The sequence below is a fragment of the Carettochelys insculpta genome, chromosome 6 (assembly GCF_033958435.1).
Source record: "Carettochelys insculpta isolate YL-2023 chromosome 6, ASM3395843v1, whole genome shotgun sequence".
In the NCBI taxonomy this organism is placed as follows: domain Eukaryota; kingdom Metazoa; phylum Chordata; order Testudines; family Carettochelyidae; genus Carettochelys; species Carettochelys insculpta.
This window is the reverse complement of record NC_134142.1, coordinates 100,872,384-100,898,767: the sequence shown is the minus strand read 5'-3', so window position 1 is coordinate 100,898,767 and position 26,384 is coordinate 100,872,384. Positions and strand designations below refer to the sequence as shown.

The window sequence follows — 26,384 nt, the reverse complement described above, 5'->3', positions numbered from 1 at the left end:
TAGTGTGGGGGGGTGGGGGGTGTCAGTGAGGTCTACATTTTGAGTATGAATATTTCATTTTTTACAGTTAAGTGCTTGTTTCCGTTTCTAGGACATAGCTCAACATGGGACTAATGAATTATGTAAAGTCAGTCTGCTAGTGTATTCTACAGAAAAAACACAGTAGATGATGGTGGATGCAGTTCTACCAATGTTACCCTTAATATATTTTTGGTGATGAGTGCCTGCAGATCTCTCTTTGTGTTGCCTTTAAGATCACAGACAGACAATGAAGGGAATGTAACAGCCGAGTCCAGCACAGGAGGAGTGAGCATGGACACTGTTCTTTACACTAAAACTGGACAACCTGGTCTTGAAGACCTTTCCGGTAGGTCCTGGAAGATGCCTAGCTAACAAATGTGAATTGTGTATAATGGAAGAGTGGGATAACTGAAGTTTGTTTCCCCTTGCTTTCTGGGGGAATTTGTTTGGTTAATCCTAGTGCTGGGTTTTTGATGAGTTCTAATATTTGTTTTTTTTCAGCAATTGGGTTAGAATTTTGGACACCAGGGGCTCAGTTCTACAAAATACTGAGTATTTAAATAATTGGGAATACTTAATACTTAGCTTTTGCATCTTGCAACAAACATGCAGGCTCTTGCCAGATTAGAAAAAAATATTCCACAAGAGCCTCTGAGGACCCATGCAGCTTATATTTGTTTTCCATTTCTTTTAATATTGCAGACTTCAGAGGTTGTGGATTAGATGAAGCCAGATCCTGTGGCATATTATCTTAATTTATAACTTTGGGGAAAACCTAAGGTTGTCACATTCAGTTTGAAAAATCTGAGAAGTACTGTGCTTTAGACTCAATTCATGTTTGCATTTCCCAGATTTAAAATGATAGGTTAACAAACTGTTTCTTGTTTTGAAAGTTTGGCGTTTTGACAATTGCTCATTCATCGTAAAATGAGCAATTACATCTTTATAAGAAAGGAGAATAGCTCTCTACAGCATTTATTTATTAGATGACTATTAATGGGAACATTTCTACTCTTGCAGTGAGAAATATAAAGCCAATTTTAACTTATGTCTCTATTGAATAAATGTGTGCTGAAATTGATTGAAATTAAGACGCTATGGGTAATAAAGTAATTCACATTTTGTGTGTATTTTAAAATTCTTGTCATTGTCAGGAATAGCTGATAATTAAAACAAGTGAATCTTAGCCACAATTTTGCAGTACAAATGGGAGTTGTGCTTGTAAGTCTTTGGTGTGTCGATCCCTCATTCTGGGGTTTGTGTGGTTTTTTTTTTGTTTGTTTTTTGTTTTTGTTTTTTAGAGTATTGTGCATTTCTGTTTATAAGCTTTTATATATGTCTTTTATATAAGTTGGAATTGTGGTGTCACTGTAGAGTTCTTTATCTGTTTAGTTTGTGCATTCTCCAGTCTAACATGCTCTTTTTGAAACTGATATTTCTGGTTGGAAAGTCGTGGTGAAAAGTTTCACAATCAGATTAATTTCATATTTCATTATATATTCTGCCTTTTCCACGTTATACCTGCATGCGTGCATGCTGGCCACAGAACCAAGAGGAAGAGTCAATGATGAAGAGGAGAGCAGCAGGCATGCACGCAGGCACATATCTGCATCTATAATTTATATATAAATGCATTAAATATTAAACAAATGGCATCAGGGATACAGTCCTTGAGAACATGCCTGCAGTCATTCATAAGTATGGGAAGCAGTGCAATTTTGGTTAGACTACAGGGAGCAAGCATGGGGTTCCTGACTTTTCTCAAATACAGGTTGAATCACGCTAGACCGGCTCTCTTGTTTGGAAACATCCATATTCCTGCATGATTTTAGCTTGCCCAATGACTACTTTTAATGGGTCTGGCCAAGTTAACCTTGGTCCCATGAAGTTTGTTTACAGCCACCAGTCCTATCTCTCAATGTTCTGTGTTGTTATTTAGCTGTAATTTACCCTCAAAATGTCTTCTAAGTGCCCAGTAAGCCGTGGAAATGTTGGTAAAACTGCTAGACAATATTGGCCTCCTTTGGTTTGGAAAATTCTCGTTTGGCATCAATCAGGTCCTGAGGGTGCTAGACCAGAGAGGTTCCACCAGTAGTACCTCTTAATTACTGTTACCTTAGGCCTTCCTTCTTTCTTTTCTTTCTTCCTTCCTTCTATTTGTGCTTGTTTGTAAAATAATATCTAGCTTACAGAGGGTTTTCAGAGCCCTTAATGAAGAATAGTATTTTAGTTCATAGTATTGTTATTTCATTATGCATATTAGTTTAAGAGCCAAAAATACATGACAGCAGGACAATCCGTAATCAAGTAATACAAAGAGGAAATTGTTTAAAGCCAAAGTCAACAGATAGTTGTTTTCAATCAAGAAGCATTCAGGGGGCACACACAACATAAAACAGTCCCTCAACCCCAAAAGGGAGGGAAAAATTAAATAAATGACATACTTTAATGTGTCTTATTCTGTCCATACATGTATGTGACAAATATTGGTGCTAATGAATTACATATGTATGTGGAGAGGAAAGAATATGTATAAGGAGGTGTGGAAGTCAACAGTTCACAAACGTACAGAATCTGACTGGAGAAAAGAATCTTGTACAGAAGTTGATTAACATTTTAAGTGATATGTCTAATTGGTTATTTTCAGTGAAGGTCAATATAATGTATTCTAACGAGACTACTACTGATGGCTGAACATGGCTTTCTCTTTGGACACATTGTCACAATTTAGTTTTGAGAGTCTGAGCAAACAACATTAATTGCTTTTACCTCAAATAAGCCTGTAGTCAATGCTCTTTATAGTTTACCTAGTACTTGCCTTTGTATTTACAAATGGAATGATCTGTGGGAAAAGCACCTTTATCAGTCATAGTCTTAGAAATATTATTTTTAAATGTTTTTGGTGTTGCACTAATTTGCAGACTAATAAGTGCATAAAATATTTACATCCTATAGATACGCTGTCTCAGAGACTTGAACTCAATTAGGTTTCTATTTCTAATCCTGTCAGATCACTAATGAAGAACTATCTGATGGTTTAGTGACATATGTGAAATCCATTGTTGGTATCAGTCTGGTTCCCAGAGACCTGTCCAAATCAAGGAACAACAGCACTAAGCTGACAAAAAGTCCTGTGGCACCTTATAAACTAACAGATTCACTGGAGCATAAGCTTTCATGGGCAAAGACACACTTCATCAGGTAAGGTGCCACAGGACTTCTTGCTGGTTTTGCGGATACAGACTAACATGGCTACCCCTCTGATACTTAGCATTAATATGGACAATAATTGGCCCCTTTTTGTCTATCTCAAAAAGTCCAAGGACTGGATGAGTATGATACTACTTTCTTTTCCCTAGAAATGGTACCTGTGACTCAGAGATGTGGCATGGTGGTGTGGCAGCCTGGGACATTTGCACTGACGCTTTGGAAGTCTTCTTCTCCAGGGCTAGCAATTTGACAGCTTACACAATCACCAAATTTACTGCAGTGGCTAAAGAAAGGTCTCTTAAAGAGCAGCCACTCTTTGGAAGTTGTTTTCCATCTTTAATTGAATCAAACATTTTAATTTTAATATGTAGAATATCTGAATTAGCCATTTGTAGATTATTTCAACTCTATTCCATAGACACTTGCCGGGAAGAAGGCTTCAAGGAAAGAACATTCAAGTAAAGAGAGTCAAGATTTCAGTATCATCAAAAGTAAATGAATTAGGGATACGATGCACTTTGCTGTCTGTTGTAAACCTTTTGAATGAGGTCCTTCTACATTCTGTATGGAAGTTTTCAAGTTTGGTTATGCTCCATGGTGACAGCAAGCACCTTATTAGCATTAACAATCATAAGTCACTTCTTTTCAACACCTCGAGAGCTTTTAAGTGGTAAAATATAGTTGAGCTAGGAGTGAAATGTTTTTAATCAATTATAGAGAACAAGTAAGCAAAATAAATTCCATTGAGGTCACTAAGTGGTTTTATAAAATAGAAGCAGACTCCTTTTTCTGGTTAAAGAAGGGGAAATGTGCTGTTTTTGACTAGACCATTTTAGGGAATTTTGAAATAAAAATGGCACAGGTTCCTTATGGAAAGCCCCCCCCCCAAAAAAAAATTTGCTATGACATTGAGAATTCAAGTAATGAATCAGTGTGCTCTTGAATATGGCAAGTCTAATAAGGAAGGTTTCTATACTATTATAGAAAAAATTGCTGCTGGAACATGAATCATGCTGGACTGAATGTATTACATCCTGCAAGGGAAATTAGTTTGAGTTAATATCCAAAAACACAGAACAGAACATTTCTATCATAATGCATTCTGGTGACCATATCTCCTCTGCAAAGCTCATTTACGTGAATGAAATGTCAGGACAGAGCTGGGCATGTGACTGCATTTGCTGGAATACCTGCTATATAGTTCGACTGTGAAGCAATTAACAGAGATTTTTTAGTTTGTCCTAAAACACAGCTTTGTCGTAATTAATCTATTTTATTTAAAATGAGGAAAGGATATATACTGAGATTGTAACCTTGCAAGGAACAGACTTCATTGAGTATGTGTTCGTCCTGCCTCTGTGAGGGATGGAATAGACTCCCATATGGTCTAACCATTCTGGCCATTGAGCAAAAGTTTACCTGGCAGGTCTGAGAAAAGTACAGTACAAAAATATTTGATTGCTTTCTTGTACTTTCTTTGTACTGTAAGTGAGGTAGCAATGGAGCATTCTTCTTTGATCTGACAAAGACAATGGAAAGCCCCTTCCAGCAGTGAATGAAACCCTACATCACGTTCAGTGTGGGGTATTAAATAATGTGAAAGCAGGGATTTGTGCTTGGCTCAGAGCTGTGAAGACATGGCAATGTATGTCTTTACTGTTGCTAATTAATCTTGGCTTGTTCTTTACTTCTGAACATCTGTTTTTTCATAGGGGAGGATCCAGAAACGAGACGATTGCGAACTGTCAAGAACATTGCTGATCTTCGACAGAACTTAGAGGAGACCATGTCCAGCTTACGGGGAACCCAGGTCTCTCACAGGTAGTGGCATGAATTGTATCTTTCTTGATCAGTGAAATTCCTGTTTTTATGTTACCTACCTGGAGTCTGGGTTCTGCCCCTGAAAAAAATTATTAACACTGGCAGTGGGGAAATTAAGCTAATCCTTGTTTAATATTTATCAAGATTTATGAAAAGGTAGTAATGGTGGTGCCGGGAACAGGGTGGTTGTATATAAAATCAGAGTCATGGAAAGAGCAATGCTAGTTAAGTACATTAGGTGGTGTTTGAATAGAATTGTGCAAGCTTTACCGTTTAAAATGTTACTTTGGTTTACCTATGAATAACTTGAATGCACTTCCCTCCCCAGATCTATAATATTCTGTTTAAACAAGCAGGTGAACTGTGTTTGACCTGCTTGATAAAGTGCATAACTTGAATTCCTAGCTAGTCTTTGGACAAATAAAGCTTTGTAATATTATTAGTGATGTGTATGTGCAATTTTTTTTAGAAAAGCGTTGTTTAGAAATCTCTGGTAATATTTAAAATATGCTCAAGATAAGCAAATGCTGTGATTATATTTGAACATTGAGAGAGGCTGCTGTTTTAAAGGCTCAAAAGGAGACTTAGGAGAATATGAGACTCAGCCACACAAAATGTTCAGCTCCCTCAGTTTCAGTTGAACCCTTATGATGATGAGCCCTTCCTAGGAAGCAGCCATATATGAGCTCAGGAGATGAAGGTTTGCAGTTTTGCCAAGCTCAGCCAATGTCCATACTTCACAGATTAACTTCCAATGAATCTATTTTCCTACTGAAGTCTCGATTAAAGTGACGGCTCATTATGATTTAATTATTGTAGCCATAGGAGACCTAAGTCTGCTCATGGTTCTACAGGATCTATCATGCTGTGAGTAGCCTGAGCCCATTTAGTCCATTTTAGCCAGAGTCCAGTGTAACTGAGGGTAACAGATGGAAAGAAAAATGGGGTTGTTTTGAGAGAGGGAAGCTGCAGCCCCTGAAGAGGAGAAAATAGAAAGCCCGTACTAGCATTCATCATTGAAGGGGAACAATAAACTCAGCTATACAGGCATAAAGAATCTAGTGTATGTTTGAGCCTTAGAAAATGTATTTAGTGGTCATGAGGTGAAATACATTTGAAAATCAGAGTACCGTGTAAATAGATACAAAGTTTGAGATATGAAATTAATTCAGTCTTTATATATCTATTTTTCTCCATAAGTCTTTACTGAGAGAGGCCGAAGGATTATTAGCTTCCACGAGCATCTTCGAATGGATAGAGTATTTTGTAAATGCTGCTAGAAAGGAGAGAAGGGATCATAAAAGTAGCTGCTCAGAATCAAAGGGTGGTCTTTTAATCAGCTCAAGCCTGCTTCCTGGAGCGGTGATAACATGAACTATGAGTTAGGCTTGACTGAAAGTAGATAAGTTGTGCTTGGATACTGGGGAGAACCCATGCCAAAAATTAATAAACATAAATAACCCCCCACTCTATTTCCCTCCACAGTACAACATTTCTGGCCTGACTAAGGAGATTCTTTATTATTAAATAATGTTAAGGCAGGTAGTTTACATTAGGGCATTTGTTTTAGGCAAATGCTGTTAAGTGTGTCACCTGCATTTGATGCCTTTGCCAGTTACATTATTTTATGATGTATGAAATAGTATTGCATGTAATCCAGTGTTTCTCTAGAATGTCAGTGAAGACTAAATCAATTTTTTTTAAAGCACATTGGAGACCACATTTGACACCAATGTCACTACTGAAATTAGCGGTCGCAGTATTCTCAGCTTGACTGGAAGACCAACACCTTTGTCTTGGAGACTTGGACAGTCCAGTCCCCGCCTTCAGGCAGGTGATGCTCCATCAATGGGAAATGGGTATCCTCCAAGAGCCAATGCCAGCCGTTTCATCAACGCTGAGTCTGGGCGTTACATGTATTCAGCACCTTTAAGGAGACAACTAGCATCCCGTGGTAGTAACGTTTGTCACCTAGACATCTCAGACAAGGGTGGTGATGAAATAGAACTTGAAAGCATCAGCATGGATGCCACTGGCTACATGAGCGATGGTGATGTTCTGGGCAAGAACATAAGGACTGATGACATTACGAGTGGGTAAGTATAAGTAAATTGGCTCTTCAATGTCATGAAGAATGGAGCTCTGCAGTTTTCAGTCTGACCCTTTTGCTTTAAACAGATCCATTTAAATGGCTTCTTAAAGGTAGCAAAAACATTATGCCCTTTGTTAATGAGAATTTGGAGGGCAAGCTCCCAGTTACATTTGAATGAATTGTGGCTAGAGTGCTATTCATGCTGTGTTTTAATTCCTTTCTTTCTTCCTTTCATACTTAACTGACATTCCTTCTTCATTTGGGTGACAAACTGAACTTCAGAACTTTCTGAGGTTAGTTATGATACTGAATCTTTTACATCTATGAATCTGAGCTGGAATTCTTACGGAAAGAGCCTTTTCTATGAAACCTTGACTCCTAAGCGGTAGACCAAACCTTCCGATTATTAGATATTAGATTGTTGGTGCTTGAAAATGGTGGGGGAGGGGCAGGGAGGGAAGGTAAAATCTCAACTTTTTTCAAACTTTGGCAAAATTTCTATTTTGTAATCAAAAATTCAGGTAAGGGGAAAAAAGAAGCGATTTGCATTTTAGGTGAGTTAGTCACCTATTTCCAGTAAATCTTGTAAACAATCTATGTAGATTCTTCTCTCTGGTGCCATATTCAGGAAAGCCTCCATATACAGCAAATCACTTGATCACATGCTTAATTCCTCTTTAAGCCAGTGGGATTTTTGTACAAGTTGCACAAATCTCAAGTTAACATGACTCTGAGTGGTGGGGAACTGGCACCTGGCTCTGGGCTGCCTGCCACTCAGGGGAGCTGGGAAACTGACCAGTGCAGCAGTGCATGTCAGTTTCCCGGCTTCTGTCAGTTGCAGCATCCCAGAGCCTGACTCTCCACTGCTGCCCTTGACAGGAGCGGGGAAACTGCTCCTGTCAGGGGTGGCAGCCTCCCTGCTCCTGTCAGAGGCAGGGAGAGTCTGGCTGCTGCCCCTGACAAGAGCGGGGAAACTGATCAGCACCGTAGCACTGGTCACTTTCCTGTCTCCTGTGAGCAGTGGGCAGCCTAGATTCAGGTTAGAGCCAGCGCTGGTCCGTATCCTGGCTCCCCTGAGGTATGCAAAATGTGACTTATGTAGGGTTGTGCAAGAATGCAACCTCTAAGTAAGTTGAGGGTCTACTGTACATAATTAAAGTTAAGCATGCTTTAGTGTGTTCCTTAAAAAGAGCATACTCACAGGCATGCGTAAGTGTTTTCCTGAATTAGGGTCAATGGTTGTCAGATGCTTGCTGCAGTGTTCATTGTCCCCACAAGATGGTGAAATTGTGGCATGTTTTACATCGTTACAGAAAGTATTTGTTTTCTGTGTATCCCATTGATTTTTCTGAACTTGAAATAGAAAGTCCATGTGTTTTCAGATCACCAAAAGGATGTGTTTTTACATTTCAGTGGATTGGGGGGAAATGTATGCATTTACGGACAGGATACAACTTAAAGAATGAGTTGTTGATGAAAATACACAAACTATAAATGAGGGACAATTATTTAAATTTTGCAGGATTTAAAATCAGCATTTCTTTTACTGGAAATCTCATCTGTATGCAAATACATTGACATATGCTTTGTTACAAAGCACACAGTCATTTATTTGGAAGTAAGTGTTTTTTTAAAGGATGTAATGTTGCCAAAAAAGGAAACAAATGTTATAGAAAAAGTTAAGTTTTAGTGTTGTTTATAGTAGCGCTGGCTTAGACTGAAGATTTTAGAACCTCTTATTGAAAAAGCTAGAGCACAGCTGTTGATTTGCCAGCATGCAGCCATTATTATAAAACTAAGTTCAGCAAAGCGAACCACAGGGAACACTGGAATCTCCAGTTCATTCTTTTCTACAAGAGAGTTTGAACATTTTACTTACGTATTCATGTTTCCTTTAGCGATCATATACTGAAGAATCCAACAAGAAAACTATTTGTAGAAGTAGTTATCTGTTTTATATGAGGAGCTATTTGTTGCTAGTAGAGAAGAAAACACACTCTTAAAATCATCCATGTTTACACAAAATAAATCAGTTTGTGCCTTTGTTTTGCAGTATTTATTGTATTAACAGTTACCACTCTTTCCTTGGCACAAACGTCCTTCACACAAAACTGAATTTATGAAATTGGCTGGAAGAGAAAGAAAATGATTTTGATTACTGCTGTGATTGTTGTAAAAGACTTACGGCAACATCTGTGTAAGTTGTTGACTGTAATTTGAAGGGAAGGGCTAGTTTTAGCTATATAACTGAGAGAAGGTTATTCTCATATGGTAAAATACCCACAATGTAGAAGGAAAACTGATGCACCAGCACCATCTTAGTCCCATCTGAGCCCTATTTTGAGAAGTTAATTGGTGCATGGGTCTGGTGCTGATCCTCTGAATATCTCATCTGTAGCAAGTCCTGGATTATGATAGGAACAGGCAGTAACTCATTTATGGGAAAACCATCTATTCTTTTACATATTATGTGCTGAAAAGTAAAGTAGGCTTGTCCAGTGGAAAAGAGTAACCTTGGTAGAACTATGTTTTTTCCATCTTTACACCTTTTTTCACAATATAAATGAGCCTGTCTGCGGGCTTGTATGTTCTGGGCCATGTGTCTAAATAAGCTGCCTATGGCTCCCTCTAACATTTTGCTCCAAAGTTCATAAGCTGATACTGTGAGCTTCGGTACCTCACATTCTTGAATTTCAGCTTACAAACAAGATTGTAATTATGGAAGACGAGAAAAAAGGTGTTAAGGTCCTGGATGTACATTTCCAGAGTCACTAGTGACTGTATAGATCTACACAAATAATTTGTTAATTTGTAATAGCTGGTGATCCTGTTCTATACAGCAGTGAACCCGCTGAAGTTCTGAAATGTAACACTGGCCTTTAAAATATTGAATCACAGTCTAGAATAAGCTCACAATGCAACACCTCTGAAATAAAAAAAATGGATTAAAATTTTGTTTTACCAAGATTTCTTTCACGTATCCCTACACAATAAGAACCAATGCTAGTATAACTGTGAAGACCAGTAGGGCAGGCATTATGCACTCAGCAAGAACTCACATGTAGTACTGGATATTAGAAGCTACTTAGTGAGGGGAGACAGAATATGAGACCGAACTCTTACCAGATGCAGTTTTTCTAAAGTGCTATGGGATCTTTGTATTTTATTTGGATAGTCTCAGTTTCAAGCATAGGACCAAAAGCATACACCTGCTACTTTTAAACCCTTGCACTCCAAGTGCACATAAGTCATCTACAAGTCCCTTCCACTTCACTCTGTCCTGGGATAAAACCTCCAGCTGAGTACCCCAGTTGTTGTCCCTCAGTCTCAGTAGAACTTCTCCATGATCTTCTCCATGTTGTCCGAGGTCTTCCTCTTTTGCATTTTCCTTGTGGGTTCCATTTGAGAGCTTGATGGACTATGCTGGATGATGGTTTTCTGAGAGTGTGAGACTTTTTGGTATGACAGGTCTGTCATCCATACAGAAGCACACTCTTCACATTTGTGTTGAAGATCTGCAGTTTCATCTTCTCAGATATTTGTGAACTCCATATGGGATGAAGAGTCTTGAATGCAGCTATTACTTTACCTATCCTGGCATTGATATGTTTATCTGTTCTTCCAGCTCTGCCCATAATATTCCCTAAGCAGGTGACCTGCTCCACATCTTCCAGTCATTCTCTCCCAGTGTAATGATGGTATTAATGGACATGCATGGCCAAACATAAATAGTATTTTTCTTTCTAACACATGTGTGTCCTTAATATAGTGAGTCATAATGTCTGCTGCCCTTGCTGAATAAAATGTGCATATTTACATCAGCACTGCATAGTCAAAATAGGTTTAGGAGAACCCTCTCCTCACCTCAAAAAAGATATATTGGCATTAGAAAAGGTTCAGAAAAGGGCAACTAAGATGATCAGGGGTTTTGAACGGGTCCCATATGGGGAGAGGCTAGAGAGACTGGGACTTTTCAGTCTGGAAAAGAGGCGATTGAGGGGCGATATGATAGAGGTATATAAAAATCATGAATGGTGTGGAGAAAGTGAATATAGAAAAATTATTTACCTTTTCCCATAATACAAGAACTAGGGGACACCAAATGAAATTGGTGGGTAGTAGGTTCAAAACTAATAAAAGGAAATTTTTCTTCACACAGCGCACAGTCAACCTGTGGAACTCCTTCCCGGAGGAGGCTGTGAAGGCCAGGACTCTATTAGGGTTTAAAAAAGAGCTCGATAAATTTTTGCAGGTTAGGTCCATAAATGGCTATTAGCCAGGGGTAAAGTATGGTGCCCTAGCCTTCAGTACAAGGGCAGGAGATGAATGGCAGGCGATAAATCACTTGATCCTTGCCTTCTGTTCTCCTTCTCTGTGGCACCTGGCATTAGCCACTGTCGGCAGACGGAATACTGGGCTGGATGGACCTTTGGTCTGACCCAGTATGGCCGTTCTTATGTTCTTATGAGCAGGACTCTTTTCTTGCCCATGTATCATTATTTTAATGGTGAACTAAGCTCCAAGGACAGAATTTGTATTATTGATGATCTCAGAGTCAGCAAGACTAGGTTCACTTTGAGATAATTTATTGAGTTTGAGAATTGAGCAGTGATGGTAGGATTGAAACCCTACCATACGTAGTTAGAGACCTGTGCACATTTCACGTTTGGGATGTCACAGAAATAATGCCTTATCACACAATGCTGATGTTAGACACACTCTTCAGAATGTAATCACATGGGAACGTTTTGTTAGAAAGAAAGCAATCCTCAATACTTCACTGAAATGATGGCACTGGATATGATCCCAACATGAATGGAGGGCTTGAACCTTGTGTCTTAGAAGCAAGGGTCTGACCCACAGTGAATCATGTAGCACTTAACCAATGTTGAGTTGCTTTCTTCTGTAACAAAAGATTGTTTTCTAACCACGGTATCATAAGTTATCTTCCCTGATGTGAATTATATATGACAGCAGAAACTAGGATTGCAGTGCAGTGGGACATAGGTAATATAGGATTTAGAAGTGAGAGATCTTCCTTGTAAAGATAGTATTGATATGGTTTGCTGCACAATAGCTCTATAAGATAAACTGGAGGACAAATGAACCCAATGCTTTCCTAAATTATGCTACGGAATGTAGAAAGCAGTACAAAAAGGCATTTATAGCATGAATAGGCCTTTATTAGTTGGTATACATTTCACTTTGTCATTTTCAAAATTGCTGCAATTCTGTAGTTTGAAAAACCTTGGATCTGTGTTTTATTTGGCAAACTGATAGGAAAAGAAGCCAAAATATTTGTTACAGCCAAAATAAATTCAATAGCCAAGATAAATTATTTCATCCCTTGGTTCCTGAGGCTTTCTTTTAAATTCACCGGGTCATGGGAAGTTCCATTTTTCCTGCCTTTTAGAAGGGTTCTGGCAGAAATTAGTATTGATCTCATAAAGTTACAGAAAGAGCTATTCCTTATGGCCTGATCCAGCAGAAAAATATCAGTGATCTCCCAAACCTTTGCTAACCTCAGGAGACCACTGGTGCTGGATCTGCAGCAGGATGACTCATCCAAGTGAGGAACTGTCTATGCCACAGGGGGTCGACGGGAGAAACTCTCCAGTCGAGTTCTCTATGGGGGTAGAGTAACAAGCTCAGTTGGAGATTTGTGAGATCTTCACTAGACCTACTAAAATGATCACCAGTGGATAGATCTCAGAGCATTGGTGCAGGCTGTAGCATAGATGTAGCCTCTGTAATTCTGTTTCTGATAGCACCAGAAGCATAGAACTTGCCATTTAACTTAAGAAGCCCATTCCAGCACTGTATGATTTAAGAATATGTATATTCGGACTTTTTGCTGTGTATTCATTCTGCTACTCTGAATCTTTGGCTTTCTACAATCTCGATAAATGTGAAAGTTAGTTAAAATGACTCCCTGAATTACAATAGTAAGCCTGTCTATATTACAAACTTATGTCAGTGTTAGTACATACTTGCTTGTTATTTTCCACACCCTTCAACAACACATTATGCTGACCTAGGCTCTGGAATAGACAGAACTGTACTGAGCCCTAAGCCTTAAAATTCACTTCTTCTGAGACAAGCTCAGCAAAGATGGCATCACTGTATCAATAAATTTAAGGTCAAAAGCCTGTGCTCTAAAGGCCCAGTACAAATGTCCCCTAAAATCAATATTAGTCTTTTGTTGGACTTCAGAGATGCTCAGATGGAATTGTCCTCTGGATCACACAGCACATTTGGGTTCTGATTTGTGCTACAGCTAAGTAAACTATGAAAGTACTCAAGGATGAGGCCATGTCTTTTTGTCTTCTACGGTGCTGAATCCACTGCTGGCACTCAACAAATAAACAATAAAGATGATAAGAAGATATAAGCCATCAAACTCCTACATCTAAACACTTCTTTGTGGTGTTTAAAATACAAATAAGGATCAAAGCCTAGGTTTTAAAGCCTGGGCCAAATTGCAATGCTATGGCCTATTCAGTGCAAATGCAAGTATTGTAGCCTTTCCCATAACCATGCCCTGCACCTTGATTGATTCAGGGTGTGTTTAGCAGGCTGGTCATTTCATTAGGCACTGCACATTAAATGATTTATCATGCATGATAGGACTTGATCTAAGTGTGAATAATGAATAAAATTGAAGACTAAAGACACAGCCATACCATATATGGCTGCAATGTTCCAGCATGATGAATAATCATTAGAATGTAGTTTATTTTACACTTTCTCTGAATGTGCTATTTATTTGAACTTCCTTTTGTCTTGTTGGAACAGGCTTCTTACAGTTTGATCCTTTTCACACTGTAGCACAGTAAATACTGTGAGGCTAAGGAGTTAATTGATTTCTTTATTATTACCTGTGATAGCCCAGGGAGTTCTGAGAAGACTGAGAACAATTTAGCCTGCTTTCAGTGGGCTTCATAAAGAGGCACAAGGAAATTCTGACTCCTCAGAGGACTGTTGTGGTGTCCAGTTTTAGATGTAGGGTAAGGATCAGCAACCTTTCCGAGGCAGAGTGCCGAAATTTGACCTTTTGTCCTCTGTACGGTCTGAGTGCTGGTGATAAAGTCACTAATACTCCTACTTATAATAGCTTCATTGATAAATAGGTAAAGATGCAGAGCTTCGCCATTTAGATGGTGGTTTCTAGCATTAGCTGGTCTTTTGTTAACTCTCAGGCTCCCAGCTTCATGGGAGAAGATGGTTGGGGCTGAGCTCCTGCCTTGCACGCGGATGAAAATTGGCTCACGTGCCACACTTGCCACCTGTGCCAAGGGTTGCTGACTCCAATGGAGAGAATTGTGGCTGTCCCCATGCTATAAAAATGAAAAGACAAACATAAGGTAATACTCAAATATAAAGTAAATCATGTCCTGAGAGCCTTGCCTAAAAAGAAAATAAATCAAATATTACATTGAAATAAGCTATACAAAGGGCTTGTCTACACTACCACCTTCCTTCGAAGGAAGGATGGTTATTAGGGTGTTGGGAGTTTGTGCATAGGCAGCACTTCATTAAGAAAATTCCATCGTGTCCCCCCACCCCCCCGCGGCAACTCCGAAGTTTTAAACTTAGAAGTACTGGCAAGCGTCTAGCCGCGGCGCACCCGCCGGTACTTTGAAGTGCTGGGGCAACTTCAAAGTCCCCTTACGTGTGCTGGTACTTCGAAGTTTAAAACTTTGGAGTTGCCGCAGAGGGGAGTTTGCTTAATGAAGTGCTGCCTATGCACGGCAGCTCTTCATTAGTAAACTCCCAACACCCCGATTACCATCCTTCCTTCGAAGGAAGGTGGTAGTGTAGACACAGCCAAAGTGTTTTTAATACTACCTGTTTAAGCACACAAGTCAGCGAATGTCAAAGTTAACGTTTTATGCTCAACATTAACCCGTCTCTTGCGAATAAAAACATATTTTTAATCAGTTATGACATACTGCTTCACACGTAATACAATTGGATATCATAGGGCTTTTTCTATAACTTTAGGGCTTGCTCCAGAGGCCTGTAGCAATTGTGTTTAACCAGCAATAGATCTGTAGGATACAGCTACACTGCAAAGAAATCCTGCAGCACTGAGTTTGGAACCTGGGTCGATTGACTGGGGCTTGCCGAGCTTGGGATGAAGGGCTAAAAGAAGCCAAGTAAACATTCCTGCTAGGTCTGCGGCCTAGATCCCAAGACCCTGCCTCCTTTCTGGGTTTCAGAGTCAGGGCTCCTAGTTCAACGAGCCCAATACACCACATCATAAATGTTTTCAGGATCGGACCCTTAAATAACTTAGTTGGACTTATACAACTGCAGAACAGTCAGGAACAGGAATGTTTTAGCCATTAACATCCAGCAAATCCTACTCATTATAGGGAAGAGGGAAGAAGCCCACCAGGTACCAGCTCCCATGTGGGCTTTCTGCTGCTTCTCTCTCTGGTCCCTGATTAGCAAAAGGAGTGGGGAGAGCCAGGGTGAGGGTGTCTCTGATCTCTCCCAGTTACCATCAGATTGTTCTATGACATAGTGCTAATCTCAGGGTTTCTCCAGCACCGAGTAACACCAATTCTTCCAGGGTTCCTCAGCAATTCCTCTTTCAGACTTGCCCACGCCAATTCCCTCCAATACTCAGAGTCTTGACTATGCCAGTAAGCCAATAAGCCAGTGCCTTCCCCAAGCTCCATTTGATTCCGCACTGTTTGGGAAATAGATAGATTCCTACCTGTCCAACACCCTTGCAGCTGCATCACAGCTGGGCTTCTTTTCCCTTCCCTTTGTAAGGACTGAGAGTGCTATATGCTGCAGTGTTTAAGCTTTAAAAATGCGAAGGGAAATGGAAAGTGATAATCAGCTGCAATCGTGATTGACGGTAAAACAGGATGGAAAAATAGAATTGGCAATAAGAGTGGAAAAGTGATCCATTGTGATTTGTGGTGGGACAGTCCTCTGGTTTACTTGCATAAACTGAGATCTATAGCCTCAGATGAGCTTTGCTGTCAGGGGGTGCTGCTTGGTGCAAGAAGAAATTTAAAGGCAATCAGCTTTCAGCTGCCTGCTCTTTTTTATTTATATCTATAACAAAGCCTCTCTGCATACACACAAGAGCAGGGATTGATCTGAGGACCATCTACAGGCATGTCAATCTCAAAGCCTACTGAGGGCCACACAAAAGAAAACTGATAGCTTTCAGAGCCACCAAAGAAAATGTATTTCTCCCGGAATGTTGTCTTTATTATAGATTATGTTTTAGGTATACTTTATAATATTTTTTCAGGACTTGTTTGAATATAATGCAATAATTTTAATGGGAAATGTAATACTTAATATGAATTTTATTGTTTTATAATTTTATTTTTATTAGTTCACAAAATTTGAGAAAAGACACCTAGCAGTGAGTGAAGAAAAAGGTAGAAAACACTGATGATAAAAGCAGATCACAGAGAAAAACCAAATCAGAATAGCCAACATATCTCGAAGAAAGAAGGGACAGATGGTTTTGCAGTGAACATTCAAAGCCAGGTGTCAGGAACATTTCCATTGTACAGGGTTTGCTTTGTCAAGCATTGTGACCAGGTTTGAATGATGCTTTGGCAGATTTTATGTATTTCCCTCTCACCTTTCTACAGGGTGGGTACAACACAGTGGAACCCCTTCCCTGCCCCAAGAGAGCCACTCCCCACACCATGCGGACGTTAGAGATTCCCCTTTCCCCCACCCCCTTTCAGTGGACCATAGAAGACATCACAATCCACCGCTCCTGCATAGAAGAAGCAGGGAGAGAGGAAAGGGATGCTGGGTGGGACTGGGTGGATCCCAGTAGGGGAAGGGGTGACGGGGACAGAGACCAGGTCAGGATCTCACAGCTTCTGCAGCTATTGTCCACAGTCCAGAAAGAAGATTTCCTTTCAGTTCCACCAAAGGAAAATTGTTGCACTCCCCTCCCTATCTTAGACCCCCTCCCTTCCAGTTTACACTGCACTCCCCCTGCCCCTCAATTTCTCTGTACTTCCTTCTCAGACATTCTGGGGTTTACACTGCAATCCCCCATTGCACTGTGTTCTCCCCACTTTCAGATTTTTTGGGGTTTGTATTTTCCCCCACAGTGGTGCACCCCCATTGCACCACCCCTGTCCCCTTGAGGCCTGCACTGCTCCCTATTACAGTGCAGCCCCTGTTGCACCGTGCCCTCAGGCCTCTTGAGCCCTGCACTGTTCCCCAAAGCACTACCCCCAAGCCCCATGAGGCTTACACAGCATCCCCCCATAATTCCTCCCCATGTTACTCTGCCTCACGTGCCTCAGACGCCTCTTGCTCCACCCCCGCATGGCTCCCTACCTGCCGCTGCCCCAGGCAGGTGCCCCTCTCCGCCTCAGCCCACGTGGGTTTCACTGCACTCCCTATACCCCTTTCCTATATAACTCTGCCTCTCATTCCTCTGAGCCTTGCTCTGTGCCCCTCAGCTCCTTACCTGCAGCTGCCCCAGGCAGGCGCCCCTCTCTGCCTCGGCCCTTGTGGGTTTCACCATCCCTCTCCTTAGAGTGGCCACACACCCTTCTCTGGTATGCATGAGTGGCAGAGGGTGGGACAAACACCAGTCCTGGCTCCTCAGGCTGTCCGCGTCCAGCACATGCATATTAAACCCCTCTTGGTTCCCGGGGTTTTAATACACATGTATCGGACACACAGCCTGAAGAGCTGGGATTGGCGTTTGTTCCTCCCTCTACCACTCGTGCGTGCCAGAAAAGGATGTGTGATGGGGCGGGCCACACTTACATGTTTTATTAACATCTAGCTGCTGGGCCAAAAAAAAAAAGAAAAAATTGGTTGGGCCACGAGTTTGACATGCCCAAATCTACAACAGAAACCCAGGTTTACTGTTCTCATTTAGCTGTAAAAAAGGACCAGCCACTAGAGGGAGATACAATGCCATACACTAAACCAGAGCATTACTCCTCCATATATTTTACAATTTAGATTATCTGCATTGGAGAAATGGACACTAATGCAATTGAAATATAACTATTAGTGTCTTGCTGATTGTCTTTTTCCTGATATTTTTATATATATTTTTTTTTCTTCAAAAATAGCTACTTTTCCTGATACCTTCATAAAGGGAGAGTTGGATTGTGGGTCAATATATTTATTCTTATCATTTACATAGGGAGTTAGGTTCAAAGGTGAACACAGTGCAAACTCTCCTTACCTGAACATCTTGCAATCTAAAGCAACATTTGCCAATGGAGGCTGTATCAGTGTCTGAAATGATTTCCTAAAGTTCAGTACAGCTGCAGGATTTTAAACCAAGACAAGGGTGTGCATTTTAATTTTTTAAGTGTTCTCTGTAAGCTGAGTTCTTGGACGGCAACTCAGGAGAGATTCAGGTGCTGCCCAGCTGATTAGCAGGACTCCCACAGCGTCCCTAGCCTGATGAATGTGTTTTTACTGGTGGTGTGTAGACACGCTTGCTTTAGAACACATAGCAAAATTTATTCTGCAAATGGGTGGAAAAAAATTAGAGGGAACCCTGCCTTTGGCTCCAAGAAGGCCCTGCAAAAGTAGGGACAAATGGATTCAGTTTAGTAAAGGCCCAGTGCTGCTGTTACGTTGACAATTAGTAAAACTCCCACTAACTTTGTTTTTGAACGATTGCGCCCTAAGTAGGCAACTGTGACTATAAACCAGGTAATACATAAAGCTTATATCAGAACAAAAAGCAGTCAAGTAGCACTTTAAAGACTAGCAAAATAATTTATTAGGTGAGCTTTCGTGGGACAGACCCACTTCTTCAGACCATAGCCATACCAGAACAGACTCAATATTTAAGGCACAGAGAACAAAAAAACAGTAATCAAGGAGGACAATCAGAAAAAAATGATCAAGGTGAGCAAATCAGAGAGTAGAGGGGCAGAAGTGGGGGGGAGGGTCAAGAATTAGATCAGTAACACGCAAACTTTTAAGTCATTAACAGAATGTTCCACTCCATTAAAATGTTGACTAACATTTGCGTGTTACTGAAGAAAAATTTTCACACCACTATTCAAAGGGAGACAGCTGAGCTGTCTTTTATATTCAAATTTGGCACTGTAACATATGGTTTGAACCGGGATGGGAATTTTCTGAGTCACTATAGGGGCTCGTTTGCATACTTGGCTTAATCTAATTCTTGACCTCCCCCCCCCACACTTCTACCCCTCTACTCTCTCATTTGCTCACCTTGATCATTTTTTTCTGGTTTGTCCTCCTTGATTACTGTTTTTGGTTCTCTGTGCCTCAAATATTGCGTCTGTTCTAGTATGGCTATAGTCTGAAGAAGTGGGTCTGTCCCATGAAAGCTCACCTAATAAATTATTTTGCTAGTCTTTAAAGTGCTACTTGACTGCTTTTTTGTTTTGAGAGTATATAGACTAGCACGGCTCCCTCTCTGTTACCATAAAGCTTATATGTGAGTTTTAATCTAATACAACTGTAAGCACCAAATCTTTATACAGGAGATTGATACCCATTCTTGATATCCATTCCCCTAACAAAAGGAAGATCTCCTTTTCTGTAGGGTATCACCAGCACATGTGTGGACTTTATAATAAAACATGGACCCAGGAGACCAGGCAAGCATCAATAGCCTCAGGTCTCAGCTGAAGTGATTAAAAATTGTTACCATGTGAAGGCTGTTCAATGGCTTATGAGAAATATGTCCAGTTCTGTTCCCAGTGGAGAAGTACCCTGAAGAAGTAAGCATTTCACAGAAACCACCTCTGCATATTAGTTGGCTTTCCCAGCAGAAAGGGTCAAGATTAAATTGTCCTGGAGAATTTAAATTGTCCTGGAAGCTGCTGCTTCCATTGTTAATGACATAAGTATTTTGTAAGTACCTGGTTTCCCACGCCAAACTCTGAAATTCACTCATGAGAGTTTATTAAAAGAAATTGCTTTTTTCACCTGTTTCTTAGGTGGCCGTCTCCTTCTGAACCCCAAACACTGATTGCTATTCTGCAGAATGCAAGGCATGGCTAGGGGGCAGAGGATTTATTTCATATTCAGAACTTGTCTTCCCCCACCTGTCTGATGTCCAACTATTTTGTACGGCCTAATTAGATGTAAAGTGAAATGCACACCGAGTATGAGTTGCTGTGAACCTAAAGGGAAATACTTGAGTTGAATGTTGACTATTTTGGCCTTGTAACAGCAGCACCATGCTGAAAAAGCTTGGGATCAGAGCCCACTCCTGAATGTCTTCACTGGATTGTTGGCATTTATGTGACTCAAAACTTGGAATTTAAACCAGAGACAAAACACAAGCTGACCTTGCTTGGCTTGTTATTTATTTCTTTATTTTTTAATTTAAAGGCAGGCTTTGTGGGCAGAGTGGATGTTCCACCCTTTGGCTAGAAAAATAAAATGTTCTGCTGATGGGCTGGCAGTGGGAGAATGATGGTGGTCAGACAAGACTGATTGGTGACAGGAATTTGGCAAAAAGTGAGAGACAAGCATATGGCCTAGTACCAAAATATTGTCAGAATGAAATAAGCAAACTAAAATTATGCTAACCTGAGAAGTCTGTGGTTAAGAGTGATTCTTCAGTCAGTCTAGCAGCAATAATTATATTTCGTCTAATCATATTTAGTCTGACAATATCCTGGTTGTATCAACAGTCATTTTTTGATCACATTTGTCCTACTTTGTGAACAGTAGTAGAGATGCATGCACCAAAGCTTTAATTTGCTTTGTTCTTGTCTAACTACCTACATTGACTGGTGTTGCAGCCCTGACAATTTGCAGTTAATGATACCCATGACACTGTTATTGAAACCTAGAAAAATATATGCTTATGTTGCTTTATTGGAAACCTTGAGATAATATTTTGGATTCACTATTTTGTTTGGACTTTATTTGAAGTTAATTTAATTTAATTTAATTTTATTACTGAGGCAAAAAAAGTCCTTGGAGTGTCAGAGTGTATATTGAAACTTAGGCTATCCCTTAGGCTGTATATACTCACCATTTGAGAATTTTACTTTCCTGACTACCTGTTGGCTAAATATGGGAGTAGTCGGATGTGTAGCCATAAGCATGCTGTTGGTGCTCTGTTTATATGGGCAAGTACAGCGTGCATACAAAAGTCAAGTGACTTGGTTTGCTAAATAAAACTTTGGTTGATCTGTGGTGTAACTTGATCCTGTTTTGTGTGTGTACTTGGGGAAGGGGACAGAAATAATTTAGGCATCAGAAACATCCTAAAAATATTGAACTTGGAAGGATACACTGTACCATACAAAGTTTCAGGGGCACCTATGGGGTGTAGCTGGCAAAGCAAGAGAGAAATTCTAGATCTCACTTTCCAAGGGAAGTCCAAAACAGTTGAATCAGAGGAGGGGAGTGGGGCACATTTCTTCTAGAAAGTACCATGTATTGTTTGGTTTCCATTTCTGCTGTGCACTTTTATTACGCTATTATGGACACTTATGTAAACATAACCTATATAGTTGAGAAACACAAGTGTGGAAAATTAATTGCATTTAATTCTTGTTGAAAAGTAAGTCCATTGAATGACTCGTGAGGGATAATCCACAGAAGATAGATAGGAAGCTCCTTGTTATTAGTGTTTTATGTTCCGGGCATTAAAACTCTTCTCCTAGTTGAGTCTAGTTAAGGCACTTATCTCTGTTACCTGCCAACTTTTATAAATCTTGTTTGTTAAATTCTCCTGAGGAATTGCAATTTACACATTGTGTAAATAAGTCGTAGTGTGTGGAGGGCCTCTGCTTATTACTATTGAATGCCAGAAAAGTTCCTGAACATTTAAACTTTAGTTTATCTGCAATTTTTCGGATATTTAAAGAGTGTTTGACATTGAGTGTGCTAGCACAGTCCTTTTGATGCTGGAGTCTAATAAGGCAATTAGTAAAGAAATTAAACAATACTGTAAGTACTGTTTGCAATCATACTGGAGACACTCTATCGCAAGGGAATAAGGACTGGTGGAGAGTATTGTGGAAGAGTTAGGTGGGTGAAAATGAAAGAACATGTTCTTAGGTGTAAGATCCCAGTGCCACACACCAACGGCTGAAGTCTAGGGGCACAATAACAGCAACCATAGCATTGAACTGAATGGTAGGTCTGTCTGTGTCGACCTTCACAGTGTCAAATAGGAACATATTTATGTAGCTGCATATTAGGAGTTACCAAGAGAACATGAAGACTTAAATATAGGTGAGAGAGAAAATCCTTACTGGGAATTTTCTAGCATCCTGCATTTCCACTTTGGAGGTACAATTATTAGATACATTTTGTCAACGTAGTGGGTAAGGCTTAATGCTCTTTCTCATGACAGTAGTCCTTGGAGTTATGTGTGGGTTGTGTTCCTGCGCACCCTTGAATAACTTGAATTTCACCTAAGTTGGAGGCGAGGAATTGGGAACCAGGTGGCAGCCTGACTCCACTGGACTTGCTGGAGCCAGGCGCAGCTTTTCCCCAGCTTCTCCAGCTGGCGGAAGCTGGGGAGAAGCCATGCCACCATGTCTGTGTGCTCACCCAGCTCCACCAGCTGAAGGAGCCCAAAGGGCAGAGAGCTTCTGCGGTGTGATTTCTCCCAGTTGGGGGAGCTGGGTGGGCAGACAGATGTGGTGTCATGGTTTCTTCCAGCTGGGAGCCCGGTAGGCAGACAGATGCTGCCATAGGGCTTCTTTCCTTCTTCCCTCAGCTGAGGGTGCCAGGGGTTGGAGTGCTTTTGGTTTGCACTTAACTCACATTAACAGAGGTAGACAGGTATTTAATAATAAGATATAGACTTACTTGACTTAAATCCTTGTGCTCTAAGTGAAGCATACAAGTCTACATCTACAAGTCTCCTCCACTTAATTCTGTGTTGGGACAAAACTTCCAGCTGACCCTAGGAATAGCCCAGTTGTTGTCTCTCAATCTCAGTAGATCTTCTTGCACATCGTCCAAGGTCTTACTCTTTTGTGTTTCCCTTGTGGGTTCTATCTGCGAGCTTGACAGACTATGCTGGATGATGGTTTTCTGAAAGTGTGGTCTAGCCTTCCCCACTTTCTTCTCTTGAATTGAACATCACGTCTTTTTTGTCCCGCTGTGTTCCAAGCTCCTCATTTGTGACAAAGTCTTGCCATTTGATGCGAAGGATGTACCTCAGGCATCTGTTTACGAATGTCTGTAGCTTGTGATTTGAAGACTTTATAGTATGCTAGGTCTCTCATCTGTTCAAGAGCATACTCTTCACATTTGTGTTGAAGATCCACAGTTCTAACTGGAAACAGTTCTGGCCAGTAGTGAGTGTTTGCAGAGTTATGCTCTTAATGATACTCATGCTTTGTAAGAACATTTCTGTAGGCTTGCATTTGTTCTTAATTTCCCTGATATATTTTTCCAAGAGAGGAGGAGGTCTCCCAGCCAGCTGACACCTTCATAGTCTGTCATCGGCAGCCAACCAACAGGAGACAATGGAGCCTGCTTCACCATTCTTCCATATACAATATAAGAAATGGGGCTTTCTCCAGCTCTCTTATTTGGCCCTAGTTTAGAGTTCGGACATCACTCCTTTTAAGGTGACCATACTTCCCCTTCATTGGGGTTGGACACCCACATTCTTGAGTAGAATTTATGCAAAATAGCATTCTAGCTATACATTTTTTGATTCTACAAGCTGTGCTATGTGTTTGACAACTTTATGAAGCCTATCTGATATGTAAGAAATTAATTCCGTTATGCATTTTTATCGAGGGAGGTGAAACTACATAATTTGTAGATTTTATAATATCTGAATCTACATATTTTCTTTTTAACCACACTTTAGTGTTCCAAAAAAAAAAAAAAAGAACCCAAAACAAAAACCCCACCTTAGCAATAAAACCTTCTGTATCAACGGTGTTGTCTATTGACTTACATTGGGTTTATGGGTGCTCAGCACCTCTGTAAATCTGTCCATGAAAAGCTATTATGTGTTCTAGGTGGCACAAGTACAGTTATTCTAATGTACATAATTGTTGCACATATATACAGAAGGTAAACTCCTGGCCATATTGCAGGAGGTTTTCCACTGACCATGATTTCATCCAGAATATGCATATTAAGATTAGGTAGTATATGTCATGTGTATGCACAGTATCGTAATTTTCAACTAGTATCACATATATTTTAACTTCTCATAAAATAATTTTGAACTTAGTTTATTTTGCTGAAAAGGATTAGTCATATGCCAGATGAGGATGGTAACTGCCAACCTAAACCAACCTTTTCAAACTGTGTTTAACAGATATTCTCAAAATAAATCTTCTGCATTTAAGAGGCAAATCAATCACCGTATATGCAAACAAGTAGTTGAAAGTAGATGATTTGCATGTTCAGGTGTGAGTTTTTGCAACAGGCCTGTAACATGTACACTTAATGATGTGGTCTTAAATACAGTGGTAAACTTTTTTTCTAACTTATTTTTCTTCTGTGATTGGCGAAGAACAAAATTTTCTCCTCCATTGTAAGGGTTTTATTAGTTTCAGAAACAAATATTACAATGCTCTAGCAGTTGCAGCTAAACTGTTGTAATTCTTTTAAGCCTCCTTGTTTACGAAGTTTGGAGAAAAGAACTGTCTCTTGTCCCTGTAGACTCTGGAGAACTGAGAATAGGCTTGTCCCTAGTTTTACTAGCTTAGCAACCTCTTTGTAAAGTCCCAATGGGGACTCTTCTGTTGTTCTATAATAGGCCCACTACAGACTATATAGCTAAATCACATCTAGTGCAGGTTTTTTTCATTTTTTTTTAACCTTCCTGTCTCATGTAATTGTAGTAATTGTGTCTGGCTGCATAGTCAGCTGGGTTTGTTACCAGAGATACTGTGACAGAAATGATACGGCTGTGATGGAGCCAGAGCTATCTGAATCATGATTTTTATCTTCTAATGTATGGATGTATTGTGACTTTAAGACCTGATTGGCTGTTCTTTCTTATTGAGAGCAAAAAATGCGTCCCAGTAGGAAAAATTAGTAATAGACTTTGGTACTTTTAAAATAGAGGAATAGATCCTAGGGTTTTTTTAATATAATTTTGGTGTTATACCACTATTTCCTTAAAAGTGATAAAAGAATTGGGAGGATATAGCAATTTCAATTTACAAGTCAATAAGGTATGTTGAACAGCATGCCAAAAATATCAACTCTATCACTATAGTTGCATATTTATTCGATTATAACATTGTTGAACAGTTGTACAAATACTTACAGCTGTAGGGCAAGAAGAAGAATATCCTGTTTTCTTTAGACTTTATAAACTCTTCTGCATGTTATTTTCCAGACTTTAAATATCTATTTCAGGGATTTAATACATTTGCATTGTTTTTAATACGGTTAGTTGTTCCAGAAGAAGAAAAAAATAATCTATGTACTATCTTTGGTCTTTATATTAATGAGCCGCACAAAGTTTTGTTGTGTATTTTTGGAGATTTTTAAGGGGATTGGGTATGAGATTATTACACTTTTTAAAAAAAAATTAACAATTAAATAGAGCTTTGTGTAATATTTGTATTAAATCAATGCAAGATATTTTAACTGTGTTAGTTGGGGACATACTTTACTTGTTTTGGGGGCATAAATGTAACATTCATTTCAGTAAGCGTTTAGAATATTGATATTTGCCTTAAATTTGAAAAACCATCTCAGATCTCGATTCATAATATCAATGATGAAAAATATGTTGTGAGTATTTAAAAAAATAGAACATCTGAGACATGTTTCAGTTGGTCATTTCCCAAACTGACTGCATAGAGATGTGTTGCATGCACTGTTGTCAACTACTTTTTAAGTCATTAAGAAGAAATCTTTTCATTTTTAAGGCAGAAAATGTCCTTTATCTATGCTGCAATCAGGCAATAAATTAATTTTGTAAGTTATTGATCTGCAAAGTTGGTTTCTAGATAAACATTCAGAGTAGCTAAGGCTTTAAGTCCTGTTGCTTTGTACACCCCAGGACTTTGAATTATTTATCTAAAAACTAGCTAGCTTTGCAGATCAGTAACTTATGAATGATTTTTGGTCCTTTTAAACCATAGTTGAGAGTGTTTAAAAACACAAAGGAATGAGATCATTTATATAAAAATCTTAATGAATATGTTTTAAGTTTATATTGTCACACTACTCACGTACAGACGATATGATGTTTTTGTTCATTTGTCTTGTCATTTGATTCTCTCTCTCTCTCTCTCTCTCTCTCTCACACACACACACACACACACAC

At 39.7% G+C, this 26,384-nt stretch overlaps 1 protein-coding gene across 6 annotated transcripts in view; it reads left to right on the top strand.

The window, feature by feature from the left end:
- NAV2 (neuron navigator 2) overlaps positions 1-26,384 on the top strand; it is a 359,017-nt gene that overhangs the window by 203,291 nt on the left and 129,342 nt on the right. For all 6 annotated transcript variants that reach the window (XM_074997678.1, XM_074997676.1, XM_074997677.1 and 3 more), the window contains 3 exons: positions 255-367; positions 4,944-5,052; positions 6,759-7,148. In XM_074997678.1, the coding sequence (XP_074853779.1) occupies positions 255-367; positions 4,944-5,052; positions 6,759-7,148 (612 nt within the window). The remainder of the gene's footprint in view (positions 1-254; positions 368-4,943; positions 5,053-6,758; positions 7,149-26,384) is intronic.